Source organism: Taudactylus pleione, unplaced genomic scaffold, assembly GCF_031769625.1.
Source record: "Taudactylus pleione unplaced genomic scaffold, aTauple2 ptg000317l, whole genome shotgun sequence".
NCBI lineage: Eukaryota > Metazoa > Chordata > Amphibia > Anura > Myobatrachidae > Taudactylus > Taudactylus pleione.
Genome location: NW_028284718.1, coordinates 1,054,737 through 1,077,688, shown reverse-complemented (window position 1 = coordinate 1,077,688; position 22,952 = coordinate 1,054,737). Strand labels below are relative to the sequence as shown.

Sequence of the window (22,952 nt, the reverse complement as noted above, 5' to 3'; positions counted from 1 at the left end):
GCTGGCGATACTTACCACCGGAGCAATTCATCATTGCTCTGGTGCGGGGACAGCTGCTCTGAAAACCAGCTGTCCCTGCGATTAGTAGCGCAGAAGTAGCTACGTTACTTACCTGTCCCCCGTTGCCATTTCTACGCATGAGTGACCTGAGATCACGCATGCTCAAAGCCACCAAGGAGTCAGTGAGGAGGAGGCGGCAGAGGGATCCCTCTTCGCAACCCCGGAACTCGTTCCCATAGGAAGAAGCAGGGCTACGAGAGCAAGCGGAATCTGAAGATGGCGCTTGTTCTCGCAGGTAAACTGCTGAATATCAGGTGGACTTATTCGGACCCCTGATGATGAAAGGCCCCTAACATTTTCGAATGGTTAACGGGCCATTTTACGTACAGTATGATGAATAGGCCCCCTAATGTTTTTTGATGTGCATCACAACACTCTTTTAAAAAAAAATTGCAAATAATAAAGTGCTCAATTTCAACAAATATTGTATAGAAACCACGTAGATAATTACAACATAATCACAATTCAGCAATATTACACTAATTTCACCTATGTATCAGGCCATAGTGTCAGCATGATTATTTCTTTAAGTCCTACATAAGATAAAACTGTTATAGAAACCCAACACTTAAACACTTAAATTGATTTTATCAAGAATTTAAATGATTTGAAAATAAGTATTATCAGTGTTGTGCTTGGAAAAACTGTCCTAGGAAAACATGACAGCCCTGTATTGAATCATTTTATATGGTATATGTAAGCTTAATTGGGGTGATGACTTACTTTCCTTCAGATCCATAGCTGTTCATACTGTCCTCTATAGACTCATGGCTTGCTTGACGTACAGTCCGACTCGGCATCTCAACAGCAAGTCCAGTCTCTGTACTGCGTTGAATAGCACCTTTAAGCTTGCGTCCATCTTCTGAAAGACACAATAAAAATCATTATTACCTTCGGTGTATGGAGCCAGTAAGATAATACTCTTTTGTATTAGTGTACGAACCTTGACAGTTTCTAGATGCATAGCAGAAAATTACAGATGTCTCTAAAGACAACTTATATTTGTGCATCAAACACATGTAGGCACTACTGCAGCAAAGCAAATAGATTATAGATCCAAATAACAAACCTGCATTTTCATCATTTTGTGAATTGTGCACAGTCACACAAATCTGTCCATTAACCCTAGATAAGAGCATTCAGAAGAAATGGTACTTCATACAAAGCACCCAACCAGAATAATCTGTTTGGTTATTATTATTATTACCCTTTATTTATATGGCGCCACAAGGGTTCCGCAGCGCCTTACAAAGTACATAAACAAATGAGCGAACAAGAAAACAGTGACTAACAGCACAAAACAGTGCAGGGCAATGACATAGCAATAATAACATTGCTGCATTAGCGATCATAACACTCAAATAAGCAGCAGGATGTTAGCAACCAAGTGTTAGGTGTCCTTGTGGAGAGTTAGGAGTAGATGATAGTATGAGTGAGGGAAGGAGAAGCACATGAGGGAAGAGGGCCCTGCTCACAAGAGCTTACATTCCAAAGGGGAGGGGCAGACAGGCAGGGGTAACGCAGATGAGGTAGACGTTGAGGAAGGAGCATGGAGCAGCCGGTTAGGAAGGGAGCTGGAAGGCTTTGATGAAGTAGTGGGTCTTGAGAGCCAGCTTGAATATTTTTAGAGAGGTGGAGAATCTCATAGGGAGGGAGGTAGTTGTAGAGATAGGGAGCAGCACAGGCAAAATGCAGCATGCATTTGTTGAGCGAAGTGGGCGGGCATGAATGTGAAGGGAGATGAGGTCTGAGATGTAAATGGGAGAGGATTGGGTGAGGGCTTTGTGAGTGTAAGAACCTTGAATAAGGTTCTGAAGGGGAAGGGGAGCCAGTGTACGGCTTGTAGGAGAAAGAAAGCAGATATAGAATATTTGCAGAGGAAAATGAGCCGAGCAGCAGCAGTGAGGACAGATTGGAGTGGAGAGAGGTTGGAGTCAGGGAGGCCAGATATGAGAAGGTTACAGTAGTCCAATCTGGAGATGACCAGTGAGTAGATGAGGGTCTTAGTAGCATCCATAGTGAGAAAGGGTCGGATCCCGGAAATATTTTTGAGATGGAAACGGCAGGACTGCGAGAGGTTCTGAATGTGTGGTTTGAAGGAAAGGGAGGAGTCAAGGATAACTCCAAGACAGCACACTTGGGGGCTAGAGATGATAGTTGTGCCGTCAATAGACAATTAAATTGTGGAAAGTGAGATTATTCAGGAGGATGGGAAGTTGATCAGCTTAGAGTTAGCCATGTTAAAATTAAGAAAGCGCTGGGACATCCAGGAAGAAATAGCAGAGAGACAGTTGGAGATATGAGTGAGGAGAGAGGGGGATAGATCAGGTGAGGAAAGGCAGATCTGAGTATCATCAGCATAGAGATTATATTGGAGGCCAAAAGAGCTGATGAGTTCACCTAAAGAAGATGTACTGTACATAGGGAGAATAGGAGAGGTCCAAGAACAGAACCTTGGGGAACACCTACCATTAGTGCAAGTGGGAGGGAAGAGGAGTCATGAGAGGAGGAATGGTCAGAGAGGTAGGATGACAGCCTGGAGAGGGCAGTATCATGTAGACCAAAGGAGTGAAGGATTTGTAGGAGGAGAGGGTGGTCCACATTGTCAAAAGCAGCACAGAAGTCGAGGAGAACGAGCATAGAGTAGTGGCCCTTAGGTTTGGCAGCAAGGAGGTCACGGCTGACTTTCCTGGGGGCAGGTTCAGTGGAGTGGAGAGAACAAAAGCCAGACTGAAATGGGTCAAGCAGGGAGTGGGAGGAAAGAAAGGCAGTAAGGCGGCTGTGAACAGTATGCTCAAAGAGTTTGGAGGTAAAAGAAAGAAGAGAGATGGGTCGGTACTTGGAGAGAGTGTTATATCAAGGGTAGGTTTTTAAGAATGGGGGAGACAAGGTCATGCTTGAATGCAGAATGGACAGTGCCTGATGAAAGGGAGAGATTGAGGAGGTGGGCAAGATGGGAACAGGTAGGAGAGATGTAGCGAAGAAGGCAGGCAGGGATAGGGTCAAGGGGGGAGGTGTAAGGGGAGGCGGACCGGATGAGGGCCATGACTTCCTCTCCACATAAAGGGGAGAAAGATGTCACAGTTGGTAAGATGGAAGGGGAGGTGTAGTCAAGGAAAGGAGGGGGTGTAGTGCTGAGGGCCTGGTGGTATGTGATGTTCTGACGTATGGAGTAAATTTTAGAGTAGGAGGCAGAGTCAAGGGGAGAGAATGAGGCGGGGAGGCGAGAAGGGGATGGGCAGAGGAGGGAGTTGAAAGTGGCGAAGAGACACCGAGGTTTGATGACTGAGTGGAGATAAGGTTCTTAAAATATGACTGTTTAAAGAGGGAAAGCACAGCACTGTAGGATGAGAGCATACAATTGAAATGGAAGAACTCTGCCTTAGAGCGTGATTTCCTTCACTGTCGCTCGGTGGTTTAGGAACACTTTGCAGGTATCTGGTGCATTTGGAATGCCAGTATAGAGGTGTGGATCTGTAAGGACCCTGTCACGTGGCTGCTCTGAGTGCTGTGGAAATCTTATGTGTTTGAAGAACTGCAAGATTTACCCTGTAGGGGGAACATGAAAAATATTGGGGATGTCAGGAAGCTATGTATAGGTGGTTAATGAGATAGAGAGGAAAGAGGGCGGTGAGTAGCAGGTACTAAAATGGCATATAAAATCAGACTGTGCTCACCTCCCTCTCTTTCCAGGAGAACCTGACACACTAACCCACCCAACCCATCTGAATGAGAGATAAGAGGGATGAAAAAGGCTGAATGTTTATTAAATTGTCCAATAAGTTTGTATTGTTTGTAATGTAAACATTCTTATGTTTTGGGGGGTTTACAAAAAAAGGGATGGAGAGGGGACATATTGATTTTCCTTTGAAAAGGTGGGGCTGTATTTAGTAACCATTTATACAAGTTGTTACATCTGGCTGTGGCTGTTATTAGGACAGAGCATCAGGTGACTAGTTGGTTGGGCAAGGGGTATATGACCCTTGAAATGTTGTTATTGGGTCTGTGGCTTTAGGGTCATTGGTTGCTTGGTACACCCCAACCCTTGAGGTTAAAATTTTGGAAATGTAAATAAAGGCTGTGGCCATATTCTCTGTAGTTGTATTAACTATTATGGATTAAAATGTGATAGTATTCAGTACAGAGAGGTAGATAGCTGTCCTGTATAATATCATGGAAAAAACATTATGCAGCCCGTTATAGTGATATTTTACTTGCTTAGATCTTTTGTTTGACAACACTTTATGTGGCTACAATGTTGCATATTTAATACTTATAGTAGAATAAAATGCTGGTATTTCTTCTGTATGTTTATAATGATGCATACACACGGTCAGATTTTTCTTGAGATCTGAACGATAACGATTTAAAAAATCATTCATTCGTTCATACCTGAAGGAAAATCTGACATATCTGTCAGATGAACGATTTGAACGATGCGCGTTCCCGATTGTCAGATAACGATATCTGACATCTGATGTGTTTGCAGTCAGACTTGGACGATTCCATTCATTTTAATGCAGTCAAAATTTGTTCAATCGTTCAAATCATTCAAATCGTTCAAATCTTTGGTAAAATCGTTCAATCGTTCATCTGGCAGATCTGACCGTGTGTATGCTCCATAAGTGTACAGTGTAACCCACAGTCTAACAGCAGTACTACACCTAAACAACATGCTTATGGCTTTAACACACACTTGAGATGCTTTTTTTGGAAAACAGTTAAAGTACCATTGTAATACAGTATGTACTAATTGCTATGGTCAGGGCCGAAACTAGGATATCTGTCACCCGGTGCACGTGCACCTCTAGCCCCCCCCTAGTTGCAGCCCTGCTATGGTATATATTCTTAATAACCCCAAGTCAAATGAGCATTTTGTAGTTATTTCTGAAATGTTACTATTATTAAATTGATGGCTCACACTGTGGAGTTTAGAATGAATACATCCCATCTTTTTTTTCCAACAGAAAAGTTTCTCTTTAGGATATAAATCTAATTGTATCTCCTTCATTTTCCTCTGCCCCCTAATTGTTATTTTATGGTATATAAAAGTGTAATGAGAAATAACTTTATTGGCTCTTGAATACGTTTGTTCTGTATAAAACATTGTATGTTGGCATCTTTATATTTTTCTCTTGCCCTTCATATTGTTTAGTAATAGATCTTGATGTTGATTTGTGTCTGAAGCTTCTCAATTGTTTTTATTTGGCTTTGTATATAATATATCCACAGTTCTTAACAAAGCTCTATAGAAGAAATATGGACATTGGGCCTGATTCACTACGGAATGCAACTGCGAATACAATAGCGATTACGCACACAGGTCATCTGCGATAGCATGCTAATTCATTGTAATCGCAATGCTGCTGCTGCACTACATAAGGACGCCCACTTTACCTTACGCACATCTGTAATGTTTAGCAAGACTGCTATAACATCGGTACAATCAAGTACCATCACAGCCTCACGCACACTTGCACAACCTCTGACCTTACTCAGAAATTGCTAACTTCATCGCACGCTATGTGTCCTCAGGCTGTGTACGGCATCACAGTGGATAATTTATGCACACCCCTGCAACGGCGTGCAAATGCACTGGCACGCCTGCATTCGGCCCACCCCCCCCATTACCACCCACAAACGGTACTTCCTGCCAATTACTCTGAGATGGGTCTGCGTAGTCACTGCGATCACAGTCCCGATCACAATGGATAGTTCGCGCATGCGCACTGTGATGCATTACGCACGCGCAGTTTGCAACAATTGGCTGATTACATGCTGAATCAAGCCCATTGTGTAATGTTTCTCTGCAGGAAAACTTAGCACAATTTAGTACCATCTAGCTCCCGGCCTCAGGGGGTCATTCAGACCCGCTCGTGAGCGGCAGTACGCTCGCAAGCGGGTCGATGTTCCCCCACTGCGCATGCACATGACGGAGGGAGCTCCGTCGTGCGCATGCACGAGACCCGGCGAGCGACGGGCTCTCCATCGCTCCGGGTCTCGCACCAAAGGGGGCGTGCTGTCGATGTTGATTGACAGCACGCCCCCTTTGGTGGGCGTGCCAGGGGCGTGCCTGCCAGACGGAGGCGTTCCCATGGGAACGCCTACCGTCTCATGCCGGCCCACTGACATCACTAGTGATGTCAGTGGGAGTGATTTTGGCTCTGATAGAGCCAAAATCACTCCAGGGCTTGCGGCAGCAAGACCCTACCGCAGGGTCTCCGTCGCAAGCCCGATGGTCGCGATGGTCAAGACCATCGCGACCATCATCATGGACGCTCGCATATGCTGTGGGTGGTTACCCACAGCTATGTGAGCGTCCATGAGGACGCTCCAAAAAAAGGTAGGAGGGCCCTTATTCAGAGCGTTCAGCTCGGAATCAGGCCCTCAGTTAGCACTAATGTGGTGGTGGTGCACAGGGATGTATAAAAATACAGTATGTTTATATTTATATCCATTTGACAAGTTTTGCAGGTACAGTACCCACACTACACACAGTGCTGGACATTCAGATCAACTTTGACAAAAGACAAAATGGAAAAAAAAAAACATTTGGGGACTTTGATGGCAACCTGTCCTTACAATTCTGCCACTCTAGGCAAGGATCAATTAATGTGCTGCTCTTGGGCAATATAGTTTTGTGGTTGTATATAAATAGAAAGTTACTCATTCTTACTGAAATTCATTTGAGGTGAAAATTACAGTGAAAATAAATGCCTGTAAGAACCTTCCATAATAATCATCTTAGCTGGTATCTTCTATAACAGAGATTGTAGAATGGTATTATATCGGCCAATAGGAAACAAGAAATATCAAAGTAAATTAGCAGTACTTGGTATGAGGAAGGAAGGGGGGGTCCTACGATTACAGTTATTAATTACTACAGTATGTTTTAATACAAGAGCTCCACAACATACTGTAAATGGCCATTGTAATTGCAAACAAAACTTCAGGTGACAATTTCTATCATTGTGCCTGTTTTACAACAAGTCTTATATATGCACTTATATTTAGTAGATTTGTAAGAATAATACCATAGCTATATCCCTTATCTATAACAGTGCCTTCAACACCTTTCAATTACTAACACATTCAACAAATGAACAAGAGAAAATGTGTTTTAATACAAGTGTGGATGGTACATGGGGATTTATATCAAATAGCAATAAAAAATAAAAAATTGGATAAATAGAGTTAGAAGCGTAATAGCTTTGTTAAAATGAGCTTGCTCAGATAAAACACAAATATATATAGAGGACAGGACAAAGACTCGCTGTGTCTGGGGACGACTGCACCATGGCCCAGTTGTGTCATTTTTAGCTATTTATAACCAAGTTGGAGAAAAAAAATTGTGCTGGGAGTTAAAATATGCATGAATTAAAGTAAAAAATGTGGATATTGAAAATAAGACGTTTTGCATTTCCTTCCCTTGAATTGTAAATGGCAGTGTTGTGAGAGGAGGAAATGGTAGGGTGCTGTAACATCTCCAGTTGTTGGCAGGTATTGCATAGAACAGATGGAATGTTGCCTCCTAAGTGCTGACAACACAACACAAGCACAACTCACTCACTGCATGGCTGCTTAGCAAGCAATCACAGTGTAATGATTAAGGTCTGCAAGTCTTTTTGCAGGATAAATGCACTCAGAATAATGTATTTACCCCAAAACAACTGCCTCTGTACAAGTAGAGGGGGGGTCTTTTCTTAAAACTATTCCCCTTCTCCTGTGGTGCATATTTGTACAGTCTCTGAGAGAGATGGGGAAGTAATTTGTGTAGGATAAAAGCCCTTCACCAAGATCACATTTTGGGGTTGATTTAATAAAGCTTCTAAATCAGACAAGTGGTGTTGTTCCCATAGCAACCAATCAGATTCTATAATTTGTCTACTGAATTCTAGAAAATGATAAATACAGTATAATCCATAGTTGCCTACACTCCCGGAAGTTCCTGGAGGCTCCTGATTTTTCGGGTAGCCCCCCGCTCCCCTGGAGGTGTAGGCAGATCTCCCGCATTCTGGCCACTTCCTAGTGAAGCGGGCAGGATGGGGAGCTTTAATGGTGAATTTTTGGGTCCGCAATGAGGGGGCAGGGCTAAATCCTGTGATTGGATGTAATAAAGATATTTTATATATTCAAACAAATATTATAACATTTACATATATATATATATATATATATATATATATATAAATATATACATAAATATAAAAACAGTAAAAGACTGTATAATAATTAGTTACATCAATTATATGTAGTCACAATTACTAAATTGTGCTGACACAAATATTATTAAAAGTCAATGTGCACTACAACATGATAAATCCCGGAGCAATGTAAATTTCATTTGAGATGTAACGATCCTTACTGCATTCACTCATTTGGTGGTACAGTCTCAATAAATTAATGGACTTGCAACAAGTTGTACCAAAGTCTCTGTGTATACTCGTGAATAAGATGATATAAACTTTAGTCTCTTGTCTCCAAATATTATCAGGGACTTGGAAGACACTCCACTGACTGTGCTTCCTATGTAAGTTCCCAAAGGAGTCTTTCAGACAAAATTATACTCGCAGTCATTGCAGGTAAGGAAAGCCCCAACTTTCACTGATACCTGCTCATGAGGTCAATGATCCAGGTTCAGCGGCACCATAGGAATTCTTGGCTGGATGTTACCCTCAGCCTGCCTCTGCACGTCAAAAGGTAACAATTCAAAGTATGTTGCCGAGTCCCAGCTGGAAATACCGTCTCCGAAGTAAAAGTATCTATTAGCATGACAGTCACAATTGAACCAGGTAATCTCTGACACGTTTTGCTCCACCCAGAAGCTTTATCAAAGAGTCTTTGTCCAATGGTAGAGTCTAAAGATGCTCTAAGCGGGATTGTTGCGATAGCGAGTGTCTCAGTTCAGAGTTACACTTGTACATCAGGAGAAAGCCTTTTACTAGCATTAGCATAAAGTTGCAGGCGCGACTATGGCAAAAGACGATAAAGCATTCGCAGCAGTGTACGACTCTTAATCAGCACAAGTGTGCAGTGTATGGCCAGTTTTATACAGGTGTTTGTGACATCACATTCCTACTGCATCAGAACTCTCCTGTGTACCCAAATACTAGAGGGGTATATGGGTAGAATGTTTATGTATTCTTCAGGTACTTCCAGTATACAGAAACATTTTGCAGGGACCAAGTTGAATATATTTAGCAAACATGCATACACATAAAGTGGGCCATACATCTATCGGATGATGCCAATCCAAATGATAGGCAAACTCCAATGATCGCCAATCATGTTAAAAATTCCAAGAGTCGCTGATTCTGATAATTTTTGGTTCGGAATCGGCAAATCGAGATTGTTCAACATGTTTGATTTTGCCAATCATCTGACCCAGGCATCGGCAGAACCGAGATTTGCCAAAACTGATTGCTGATGTTAGGGTGGCCCCTTAAGCCTTCACATATTCCTTACCTAAACTATATGTGTGCCATTTTTTTTAACATTTCTTACACAGCTATTATGTGTAAATTCTACTGACAGGTCCAGGGACGAACTGGGCTGCCGGGGAGTCAGGAAGATCCCTGGTAGGCCCCAGTGATTCACAGCCACACCCTCTATTAATGAACAAGCAATTAAATTAAGGGGTGAGCAATATCATCTGATATGTCCTTTTTAAATCCTGTCAAGATACATTTACAGGGAAAGCAAATATATATATAGGAAGAGGGAAAATACAGGAATTTAAAATGAGAATTTAGTAAATCACTGAGTTAAAAAATTAGACAGACTTTAAAAAGGCAAGAGATTAGCCTGAACAAGCCAATGTGAGCATTGCTGGAACGTTGCGATGATGTCACCAGGGATACGGTAAGTGGCGCCCTTATCGCCCCCGTACCACACACAGCCCCGCCCACCTATTGATCCTGTACGCAGCAGAGGCTGGGACCACCTGCGAGCGCCAGCCAGGACCTGGCCGTGCCGGCAACATACAGTTATGGGCGGCTGAGACGAGTCAGCTGTCAGCCCAGGGTTGATGCTAGATCCTATGTGCAGAAAGGACCTCTGTGACGTATCAACCACGTGACCGCTGCAGGAGGGCTGAACAGCTCCTGTGTTACCATCCACGAGGGCATAGAGGGGGAATAAATATTTGTGGCCTGAAGTGTGGCGAACGTAGCGAGCCCGCGAGGGGACACTTTTGGTCCCCCGTTAGCATCCCCGCCCCTCCCCCTTTCATGCCGGGTCACGTGGGTATGACGTCACAGGTCCCCTGCAGCCCTCTATTCTAGTCATAACAGTCAGCCCAGGCACCCGGCCGGCCAGAGAATGAAGTGGAGTGACGTGGAATTTGTAGTTTTTCTTTTACTGCTCAAATAAACTGCAGTAAAAGATATACTACAAATCCCATGAGTCATTGCGTCCTTTACAAAGATGTCCGCCGCTGAAGCATCCAGCATGTGAATAGGGAGAAGTGAGACTGATGCTGACGGAGCTGGGAGTGGGACTGGGACTGTGGGGTACACATTGCGGACCGCTTAGAACTTGAAGAGGGAGGACCCTCCGCCGCCAGGTAGAACCATCCATAGGCGGATACAAAGGGGGGTGAGGGGAGTTCAAGTCTTCAGACAAACTCTGGATACAGTGAATGAGAGCAATCATTCACAACACTGACTGTACAAGAAATCAGTGAGAGGGCTTGATAACTGAATTGTGATGTTAAAGTGTTTTTTTTTTATTTAATTACCAGTCTAACTCCTCTGCTGCCCTAGGACTTGGTCAGCAATGCATATATCTCTTGCTTAGTGGTATCAGCATTGGTGCAACTATGTGTATATGAATGTCAGATACCATTGGTGATGCTAAAATAAAAGGCTCCTGTTTTAAAATATGCTATCAGTTGTTTTGTTTTTTTTATGCATGTGTGTGAATGTATGTATGTATGCATTTCATACTTGCCGACTATCTGGCTGCCCCTTCCGGGAGGGAGCAGCCAGATCGGCATGACTGGGGAAGGGGCATGTCAGCACACGGGGGCGGGGCCAGCCTGATGATGAGTGTTTGCGGGGGCGGAGCCACGCGGTCGCGTCATTTTGCCCCCGCCCCCGCTACACATTGCCGATATTACAAGCATTGTGAAGCAGGGGGCGAGGCCAAAATGACGCGATTGCGCGTGAATCACGTCACCGGTCCCCCCGCTGTGGGACTTCTACATGTAATTGAGGGGGGGGGGGGATAGGAGGGGTCGGCGGCAGCCAGGAGGCTTGCCTGTCTTCCCAGGAGGTCGGGAGCGGCACCCGATTCTCGGGAGGCTCCTGACCAAATCGGGAGGGTAGGCAAGTATGGTGCATGTGTTATGTATGTGTGTGTGGGGAAGGGGGGATCCTTTAATGTCTATACTTTACGTGACACAATGTACTGCACGGATAACTATATGAGCTGTCACTATTTTGGGGATCAGTGGGCAGTGTATATGCAGTTTGTAATATGTATTACTGTACAGAGATGTTGTTACGCTGGCAGTATTGGTATCTAGGTAGAGGAAATCTGCATTGTCCAGAAACAGAGCAATAGTGTGCGATCAGTTTTTCTGTGTCAATTAATGTTGCAGTACTTCTCAGGTCAAGCTTACTTGGGTTGCCAGAGTTCCCAATTGTTCAAATATTGCTCTAATCAGGCACTCATGCCATGGGAGCCCATTATTTCTGCTCAACCCCTCCTGATAAGCACAATAGTAATTGGAGTCTAACGACGGAACAAACATTTGCATATTGCCCTGTCTAAAGTGACGGACGATATGCGAATATGGGCACCCAGAAAACATTTGAATTATCCCCAATGTGTATTATCATTTCAGTCACCACAGAAACTCTCTTTGGTGGCAGGACTTTAAGTGGGAGGCGCAATGAGTAGAAAGGGGAGGAGTCAATAGTCATTCTTAAACGCGCCTCCCCTTAAAGTAAAGTCTAGAACAGCCACTGGATACGGTAACCATTTGTTACAGAAATGCTAAGGAATGGAGGCAAGAATATGATCCATTAATAGGATATACCAGTATTTCCAGAGATACATTTCTTCCCATCTTACCTGAATAACCTAGAAATAATGAAATAAGTCCTGAATTGAAACAAATATTGTGCCCAGATTCACAGCATGGTAACCAAAAATTAACCTGTAGTTAGATTAACATGTAGGCTGTTTTTATTATTTTTAATGTAGAATTTGCACATTTATTAAAATATCTGTCTGCTTATGTTATTTAATTTGTATGTAAAACATACTTGCCCACTTCTGGCTTTTCCCTCCAGGAGGGGGCAGTCAGGTGGGCGCTGCAGGGAGCATGGCTGCGGCATATGGTGGGCTGTGTGGGGGCATGGTGGTGATAGTGGAGGGCGGTATGGGGGCGCGGCTGTTATCACGGCCACGATCATATTATCACGGCCCCGTCCCTCGCTATACAAAGACGAGATTACCGGCATTGTAAAGCAGGGGATGAAGTTACGATGGGGAGGGTGGGAGGTATTTTCCGCAGGTGGCAGCCGACCGGGAGACTTGCCCTCTCTTGTGGGCGGCCGGGAGCACCACACGATTTTCGGGAGCCTCCCGGACCATTGCAGGAGAGTTGGCAACTATGATGTAAAATCACTATGGGCCTGATTCTGAGGTGCACGTAGTGTCGATGCCGCATGCAAGCGGACAATGTTTGCAGTCTGCACATGCATCTGTGTTGCACTGCGCTTACACCCCAATGGTTACCGAACGAAGACACAGATCAGATGGAGACGCAGAGAGATGGAATTTCAGTGGGCGGTTCTGGCCGGTAACAGGGGGATGGCTAGCCAGATTCGTGTGAGCGATGGTGCGTCATAATATACACAGCGACAGATTAGCACTGCAGCTGGTGGATGTCTCAGTAGGAAGACCATCAGCCATGGCATTAGCATAAAGGCGCAGTCATGGCTGCAACTGCGCCCATATCTGAATCAGGCCCTATGTGGCAAACCATATATAGGAAACACCTTTACTGAAATAAAAACATATTTTATACAACTTATTAAAAAATAATACAAACAAAAATCAAACAAGATACAAAATATTTAACCAATTTATTTTACCAGCTACAGTGTAGCTCGTAACTATGTTATATTACAGAAAGATGTAATGCTGGGTACACACTGGCCGACATTTTGGCTGTTCAATTGAACGGTCGATATATCATGTGCATGTTGGCCGGTGTGTACCAGCTATATGTCTGTGAATGATGTAATATTGCAGCACAGCCAATGGCCCATATACCTGCTGTGTGTAAATGCGCTCAGCCGACTGCCCGTACACTTGCTGCAGTGGCCGCCGGTGACTGACATCACAACTGGGCCGGCACATGTAAAGTTGACGATTGGTAAGTGTGTATGTAATCGTCAGATAGGACGACGGATCGGCTGGATGGCTCATCCGTCGTCCTAGTGTGTACCCAGCTTAAGAGTCTGAGATGTTTATTTAGCACAGGCAGAGCTTATCCATACCTGACATTGATAGACTCATGACACAAATTGCATACTAAGACATGAAAAAGAAGGTAACTATGGCACACTTGCCGACTCTCCCTGAAGAGTATAGCAATCTCTCTTGAGCTCTGCCTCTCACTATTGCAGATTTTTGTCTTTACTGTGACAACAGCGCGTGGACTGAAAAAATTTAAAAACTTGGTGTCAGAGCACCACCTCCTGTCACATTTGCACCTTACCCCCATTATATAGCTGTTAAATACCTTGGAAAATAAAAACAAATCAGATATCTCAAGATATGCCCTCATCAACCCGGCACGCATAGGGGTGGCTTTCATAATCCCTCTAAAATGCTTTTTCAAATGCTGATAAGTATGAAATATGGCCCTACCAAAAGTAGTTTAGAATCTAATGTGTGGGGAACACTTGATACATACTGTAAGAAGAATTATGTCAGGATGTCTGTTCCGTTCCCTGGTTTTGCCTTCTCTATCCTTCTGTGACATTATGCTATTGTGGTTAGGCAATTTGGATCGCATATATTCAGTAAACTTGCATGCACACTAAGGAAGATTTACACATTCACGTTTGCTCTCCTGTATAATGATTTTGGCTGTGATTCCTGACTACTCCTTTGCCTCTTGCTTTTTACTGCTGACTATAATGTGCTCTGTACTTTGCTATGAATATCTGACCTTGCTGTTGCCTGACTCTTGCCACCTACCCATACAGTGTAGCTTACGCTGGTATGGAACTTGGCTAAATGCTTGTCTACTCCTGATATTTCTTATTTGTTTACCAGAACCTGGAAATGGACTTGTTCACATATATTTCCTTAATCCTGGTCTGCTACCACCTTGCTCTCATCTATAACAAATACGGGACTGTTCAGAATATGGACTAAACATCTCCTGATTGCACCTGCTAAACAGGTAATTCTGTTATATTACAAATACCAGTGCTACTCACAAAACACACATTATATATATATATATATATATATATATATATCCATCCCAGTTATAACAAACCTGCGCTTCTGTTTTCTCAACCCCTGCTACCATTCTTCCTAAACTCTTGATACTCTTATTCTTCCTGCCCTGTTTTCATGACATTCAATTGGTTGTAGAATAACTGCCCTTGTAGAATGTTGTTGGTGGTTTGTGACGCCAACATCCCTGGTGAAGTCCCATACCAGGATGAAACGCGTTGCTATCATCAACATAGAAATAGTAAACTGAATAGTAGTGCAAAACCAAGCATTTCATTTTGTGCAGCACATCTACTGTGTTTCATACATTTTTCATTTTATAGAGAATATCAAATGCCTCTATAGGGGAAAGGGGAAGTTTAGTGGGTGTAATAACTCGGATACAGTATAATTTCATGCTCTGATTTATTCTGTCAAGATAAAAATATGAAATGCACATGTTGGTATACTCGTATATAGATTTAATGCACATGAAAAATAGACCTTGCATCTTTCTTTAACTTGGATTAAATAACATTCACATCAAACACCTTGCTTTTCCATCAGGAAATAGCTTGCAATGATTGAATATTATCATCTCAAAGAACTTGAATTTGTTTCTCTTTCTGTAAAAATAAAAAGCAATTTGCAAGTCTTCAGGCATTTACGTTCTATGGTAATTTTCAGCAATTAGAGCTTATGGCTCTTGCAGGGATACAGCTGTCGTGTGATTCCCCTGTGTGAGTTTCAGACATTAACACAGACGTTTCCCAGTTCAGCACACTTTTAGGACCGGCACAAACCCCCCTCCAGTTCAAACTTGACTCTCACTCCTGCTGATTCTTACCCTAGCAGACAGGAGCTGGGGTGGCATCATCTTCTCTTCAGGCTGGCAGTGTGGCGCTTGGCTGTGACATGAAAGAAGCTGCTGGCTGCTTGTCCTTGATGTCACCAGTTGGTGCTCCATATTTGGGTGTCACAGGGGCATTAAAAACAGTGCACTAGTGAACTCCCTAAAATTTGGGAGCCTCCTGGACATTCCAGAAGAGTAGACATGTATGCTTTAGTCATCTACTAAATGTCTTCATGCACAACTCAGCAGCACCTATGGCAGTGTTGGCTAACCTTAACACTCCAGCTGTTGTGGAACTATATATCCCAGCATGCCCTGCCACAGTTTTAGCATGCACTAATAGCAAAACTGTAGCAGTGCATGCTGGGTTATGTAGTTCCATAACAGCTGGAGTGTCAAGGTTAGCCAACACTGACCTATGGTAATCCTTCCAAAAAGTGGAAATGGATTAGCGTTGTATATTTGGTAATTTACCATGAAACTTTCATGTAATGGACGAAACGTTGCACATAAACAAGCACGAGCAGGTGTCAAAGGGATCAATAATCCCTATGACAGCTTCATTGTAAATGTTCTTTAAACTCAATTTCCCAGCTCTAAAAGTGCTACAGTGAATTCTCAGATATAAATACTGTCAGCACTTAAATGAAGCCTATACTGGCAGAGTTATATTTTACATCAGAAAGACTTACAAGGAGTTAGACATAGTATACAGCTACACTGCCAGCTACCACAACAGACTAAAGAAGCGTATGGGGCCTATTCATCATGTCTAAAAACTCTCTGGAGGTAATTAGGTTTAGAACTCGCATGGAGTTCCACCTAATTACCGGAGGAATTCATCATTCCTCCTCTCCATAACTATCTATTTAAAAAAGCTGTCATATTTGTGATGACAGCTTTTCGGGAAACAGATAGTTTTCCCTGTCTACACTAACTTATCGCTGCTGGAATCCGTTCTGCGCATGCGCTGTTACATGCATAAAACCAGCGCATGCACAGCACTGCCTGCAGATGCGGTCATTTTGTGTCCCCCTCCTCCCCTTCCATCTCCGCATACCTCCACCCCGTCCCCGCACTTACCTGCCTGCTGCAGCGCCTTTGGCTCCGTCCTGCTACTCTGACACGTGATGTCCCAGCAGCACACTGTACAGTTTATAAAAGAAAAAAAAGTTTTTTGTTTTTTTTCGCTGGGAGAACACATCTCAGAACAGCCACTGGAGCCAGAGGACGGACCAGAGCGCCGGAGAGAGACACCGGGGGACCTGCGCACACTGGAAGCAGGTAAGTGTTACCTGCTATTCGCCACCTCACAGTGGCGGATAGTAACTCCATCAATTTCAGAAAATACATAATTTTCGGAATTTGATGAATACCATAATTTCCATATCCCCATACTAATGTAATGTATGGGGAGTGTGGAAATTAACGCAGGCGGACTTAACCAGGAGATATCAGTGATATCTCCTGTGTTAAGTCTCTTCATGAATACTAAAATAACGTTAATTAAGGAAAATTTCCTTAAAAACGTTATTGTAGTGTTGATGAATAGGCCCCTATTTCTGAAATGTTTTCTCTCCTTGGGGCCTATTCATCATTACTAAAAAATCGATGGAGGTAATTAGGTAGAACTCGCATGGAGTTCTACCTATTACCAGAGGAATTCATCATTCCTCGGGCCAAATGTAATAGGGTGAGTGTTTAAAAAATGTTAAGTAACCTCTCACATTGGTCGAGTTTTATCTCCAAAATGGGAAAACACCTGGATGAGAGTTTAAATCGTGAGAATTTTTTGAGTCTAAAAACATGTAAATTGCATGTTCTCGGTCTCTATTACATTGGCCGAGTTTAAATATTGTGAGAGCTTACTACTAAACTCTCACCCTATTACATTTGGCCCCTCTCCATAAATATCTATTCTGAAAAGCTGTCATGTGAAAATAAATTATTTTCCCTATCTGCTCTAACTTACCGCAACTGTAATCAGTGCTGCGCATGGGCCGTTCCGTTCGTCAGGGCCGGATTAAGCCTTCGGGGAGCCCAGGGCACTTAAAAAAGGGGGCCCTCCCCCTCTTGTCAACACCACCCCCTGGTTATAACTATGCCGTCTTCCCCTGCACCTCCATGAGGCAGCAGCGCAGGTCTTACCTGCACTCCTGAAGAGGGGCAGACTCTTGGGCACTGTGGCGACCGATTCTCCTGCCTCCACCACCTACAGCAGTCCTCCCAGCAGCAGTCTGGCAACTGTTGATAAGCTGCTGCTTGGAGAGCTGCTGCTGGCGACAGAGGCTGAAGACGAGCAGAATCGCCCATAGACAGCAGCGCCAGAGCTGAGTCAGGGCAGCTCCGGCCAGGAGGGGAAGGGGAGGCACCTGGGAGAGAGTGGCCTTGGGGTACTCATCCCCTTTGCCCCCCCCTTAATCCGTCTCTGCTCACAAAGTATTAGAGACGCTAGGTTGCAGCTTTAACTGCATAGCAGTTGGAATAACATAAGTCGCAGATTAGGCACAATAGAACTTGGTATGAGAAAAAGCCGAGGCTGCTCACATCGGGGCCCTTTTTAAACAGATTCAGCCTTAGTCACACACAGAAGTGCAAATGTCGCAAACCCTAGTGGTCAGTGTACACTAGCAATGCCGTTTATTTGCTTCCCTTTGTTTTATTTATGCCAGTAAGACGCAGATTTCGAGCGAAAGACACTCTGCGGACCGTGCACACTTAGAGTGACTATTTGAGCCACAGTACAAAAGAACACATCTGTTTTTAACAGGCTATTTATGCTATCATACATACTGTAAATAGGCCTCTAAGAACAGAAACTCCAATATTCGCAATGCTAAATGATCATAATGTGATTAACAATATGCTGATAAAAACCTGAAGTTTGTCACATTCTAAGCTGCCCTATGTGTCACTTTACACAGGCACGTCTGGCTTCACACTACATGTTCATATGAAACACTGACAGATGGGCTCTAGGAAAATACGCCTTATTTATCCATGATACTTGGATTCATTCCTCTGCAGGGCTATGGTATTAGGATCTGCCCTCATTAAGTTTTAATTGCTGTGTATGACACGAAGCAACTTGTTTAGTAAAGATCTTGCTGATGTCATTGGAAATTATGTTTCCACTCCTATCATCTGCAAGCAGCTAGGTCAGTGAGAGCAGGAAGAAATATATTATGTGATTAGAAAAACACAATAAATTCATCCAACATTTTTGCATGAGAAAACATTCCTAGCAGCATTCATGCACCTAGTAGCCCAGTGGTTCTCAATCTCGGTCCTCAGGATCCCAAACAGGTCACGTTTTCCAGGTCACCTAGCTGGTGCACAGGTGTATTCATTACTCACTGACACATTTTAAAAAATCCACAGGTGGAGCTAATTATTTCACTTGTGATTCTATGAGGAAGACTGGAAAACATGCACTGTTGGGGTCCTGAGTACTGAGTTTGAGAACCTGTGACCTTGCTCATACTCAGCAAAGAGCACTGCTCTCCCACCGTCTTCTCCCACCAGATGCAACATTTTGAAGCTCAGCAGATGCTGCTATTTTAATGTGCACATTCTATACATGTGGTTGCATCGTATGTAAAATAGGCTCAAGTGGCATAGTCACTGATGCTTTATGCTTTCATAAATGATCTTTGAGATGCTTACATGGTCCATCCCAAAACAACGTATAAGTCAGAGGTTCCCAAATGTGGTCCTCAAGTCACCCAACAGTTCAAGTTTTATAGATATCCATGGTTGAGCACAGGTGGTTACATCAAATTGACTGATGTACTATTTAAGTCACCTGTGCCCATGCATGGTTATCTTTAAAATGCTGACCGTTAGGGTGCCTTGAGTACCGAGTTTGGGAACCTCTGGTATATGTCTTTCTTAGTTCTCTAGTGTTCACTCTAGCTCCGGCGGCAGGCAGGGAGCTGGAGCTAGAGAGGGGAACTTTGTGCGTGCACCGAAGGCGCGTGCGCACCAGAAAAGGGGTCGTGGCCATAAAAAGGGGGCGTGTCTATAAGGCGCGTCCCCTTTTTCATCATACTTGGGGGCGTGCCCAGCACTTATGGACACGCCGGGCAACCCCCAAGCGCTGCAGACAGGGAGAATAGATGCCGGGCGCATGCGCCCGGCGTCTATTCTCAGGCGGTGACCGGGTAACCGCACATTTCTCCACCGGCGGGACACTGCGTCCCATGGGTGAAGGCGGCACCCACAGGCTGTAAGGGCAGGACGCTTTTTGCCCTCCTTCAGGGCGCCGCGCCCTGCTAAAACAGCCTAGCGGGAACGCTAGTTCTCTTCTTGGGGCTGTTCCACAAATTTAACAAAGAGCAGGGAAATCTGTAAATAATATGAAAAAGAAAGCATGCTTTCGAGCGAAAATTTTTAAATGTTTCTCCATACTCCCTTGTATTTACTACAATCCGCATTTAAAATGCGGTTGTAGTGTGATATTTCTGACTAAATTCGCATTGCGAATTTAGGAAATATCACAGGAATTTATCAAAAATCCCTTGCAGGAACAGAGGGCCTGATTCAGACCCGCTCGCAAGTGCTATGTGCTCGCAAACGGGTCGATGGCCGGGCAGTGCGCAGTCGCCGCGGGCGCAAGCACCGGAGCTAGCGAGGAATCACTCGCTCCGGGGCTTGCAACAAAACGGGGTGGCTGTCGATGTTGATCGACAGCTCGCCCCGTTTTGTAGGTGGGGAGGGGGGGTGGCTGGCCAAACGGAGGCGTTCCCAAAGGAACGCCTGCCGTTTGAAGGTGGCCCTACTGACATCACTCATGATGTCAGTAGTTGAGCTTCCTGCTCTATTAGAGCAGGAAGCCTACTGGGGCTTGCGGGAACGAGACCCTACCACAAGGGTCTCGTCGCAAGCCCGAAGGTCACGACCATCACCTAGCCGATCGCAAAAGCTGTGGGTGTTTCTTTTTGCGAGCGGCTCTGAATCAGAACCAGAGCTTGCAATAAAGCTCTGTCCCTGCAAATCCCGTCCGCACAATTCTCCTTGTATTTTCTTTTAAAAATACAGGGAGACTGGGTCTACAACATGCTCCGCTGCCGGCTACCGCAACCCCCCCACCCCTCGCGATCCCCCTGTACCACCCCTGCCTAGCTTTTACTTACCTCCGGTGATTAGTGCTCCCATTAAGTCATCTGGGGCTCAGGTCAGCTGGTCTCCCGGCTCTTGCACTGTGACAGCTGTTCTATGCAGGGTCACAATGCAGGAGCCGGGAGACGAGCTGACAACATAGTTGCCTACCCTCCCACATCCTGCGGGAGACTCCTGGATCACTGTGGAGTCTCCGGCTACCCCGCATTGTAAATAGAAGACCCCGGATTCTCCTGTCAAATCCAAATTTGACAGGGGCGGGGGCGAGGCCTGAACCGAGAGGACATGTCAGACCCAACCCTGAGCCCGCTGCTTCTTCCATCCACCCCTGTCGCGCACCACCTGACCAGGAAGCAGCTTACAGAGGAGCCAGCAAGGAGGACCCCCCATTCTCGATCAGACTCGATCAAGTGCAACAATGATTCCTGCTAATCACCTGCAGCTCGAGGCACTGCACTCCTGGTAGCCTTGCTGGGTGCTCCGCGGTAGCAGAATCAGATGGTGCCTTCACCTTGCTGTATGCACTCGGACTTCCTCACCCCCAGACTATTCTCCTGGGCTGCTTCAGCCTTGTCACCATACCGGGTCCTGGCTGCGGAGCACTGCGCTGCTGACGTCTGCTGCTAAGTGATTCTGTGTAATACGCTACTGACCACTGCCAAGGTGACTAGAGTCTCTCAGCTCAGTATGCGGAGCCTCTGCAGTCTGCATGTGTCTTCAAAATGGTAATCTAAACCAAGGGTGAGGGGTCGTTGGGCTCTGATTGCATATCAAGGAGGGGGTTGTACCTAAGTAGTCTCTTATACAATGGACAAATACAGTTCACTACATCCGGATCTTACAGCTTACCAGTAGTTTTGTTAGGTTACCACTGCATACATGTTCAGGAACCATTCAACTGAATATAATCTGACCTGCAGATTTTCCAATATCAAATATAGGGAATTTATGTTTTTATGGGTCCATTTGTATAGTATTCGTATAATTCTATAATTATTTTATGTAAATGAAACTAGTTGAGACACATGCCCTATGATGCATGGCAAATTAATAATTTGTATGTATTTTATATATATATCTGTCCGGGAATCTGAAAATAAAAGGGTGGTAACCCTAGCCATGACCCATAATTGGTAATGCAGCTGCATGATGTCATGGAGGTGATGCAGCTGCACAGTGCACACTTAGCAGTGTTCGAAGGCTGAGGGCGAAGGAGGAGACTCAGGGAAGGTACATCTATTACAGGTTGAGTGTAGCCAATACTGTGCTTAATACTTTAGTTTTCACTGGACACACCCCTGAGTGGCAATAGATCATACTTGCCGACATTCAGCTCCCTCCTTCTGGGGGGGAGCTAAATGCCTGCATAGAGTATGGGGCTATGACACCATTTTGTGGGCGGTGCCAGGGTGTGATCACACGATTGCGTCATCGTGGCCCCGCCCCCTCTTCACAATGCCGAAAATAAAGGCACTGTGAAGCAGGGGGCGATTGCGTCATCGGGACCCCCCCGCTGCGGGGGTTTCTAGTACTAGTCCGGGGGGCAGGCGGCAGCCGGGAGGCTTGCCTGCCTTTCTGGGGGGTCGGGAGCGGCACCTGATATTAGGGAGGGTCCCGACCAAATCGGGAGGGTAGGCAAGCCTGCAATAGATATGCCCATAACTGGATATAGAAACGCCCTTTAGGCGGAGCATGGCACGCTCACGCTGGCGCATTCTACTACAAGCTATAATCTCCCTGAAATTACTTTTATCAAAAGTAGGCAAGTATGGCTGACCGGAGCCCCAGAGGACATCACCGGAACAGCGATCACCAGTCCCTGAAATCAGGTGTTTATTTATTTTTTTGCAGTGATCAGCTTGTGATCTATTTAGACCACACAGCTGATCACTGGGGCCGGCTCCCGACTCTGCTCAGCCTGTTAGAGCTGAGCAGGAGTCAGGGAACCAGAGGGAACCCTGGATAACGCCACCTCCAGGTGGTTATATCAGTGCTTCCAACGGTAATTTTTCACATTTTATTTTTAGTAAATCTGAGCAGATCACATTTCCCATTACAATTATGGGAAGTGCGATCTGCTTACTAAAAATATGTGATAATTAGGGTTTGAAGTATAATTTTTCGATTTCTACTCCAATTACCGTTTAGTAAATTTATGATACTAAAATAATGTGAAAAGGGTGTGAAAACACCTTTTTTTTACTTTATTTTAGTAAAAATAATGTTAATAAATAGGCCCCTTATCGTGTCTGAATTATGTCAGTCCTCTACACTGACCACCTATTCTGCTCTGTTGGGGTCCACAATGGTTTTTATATAACAGACGGCCCAATGCATGATGAGTAGGCTGCAAGCCAAAATAGTGACCCTGCCTCCTGAACTTCTCATTTTACCAATGATATTGATGCTGGACCATTATCATCCTGAGCTAACATGACACAGAAAGGAGTCT

At 44.6% G+C, this 22,952-nt stretch overlaps 1 protein-coding gene across 2 annotated transcripts in view; it reads right to left on the bottom strand.

Moving 5' to 3' along the window:
- The window catches only part of RIMS4 (regulating synaptic membrane exocytosis 4), a 221,755-nt gene that overhangs the window by 75,107 nt on the left and 123,696 nt on the right, over positions 1-22,952 (bottom strand). Inside the window, exon 2 of one of the 2 annotated variants that reach the window (XM_088442775.1) lies at positions 784-922. In XM_088442775.1, coding sequence (XP_088298901.1) covers positions 784-922 — 139 coding nt within the window. The remainder of the gene's footprint in view (positions 1-783; positions 923-22,952) is intronic. The other variant, XM_088442776.1, reaches the window with a different exon arrangement.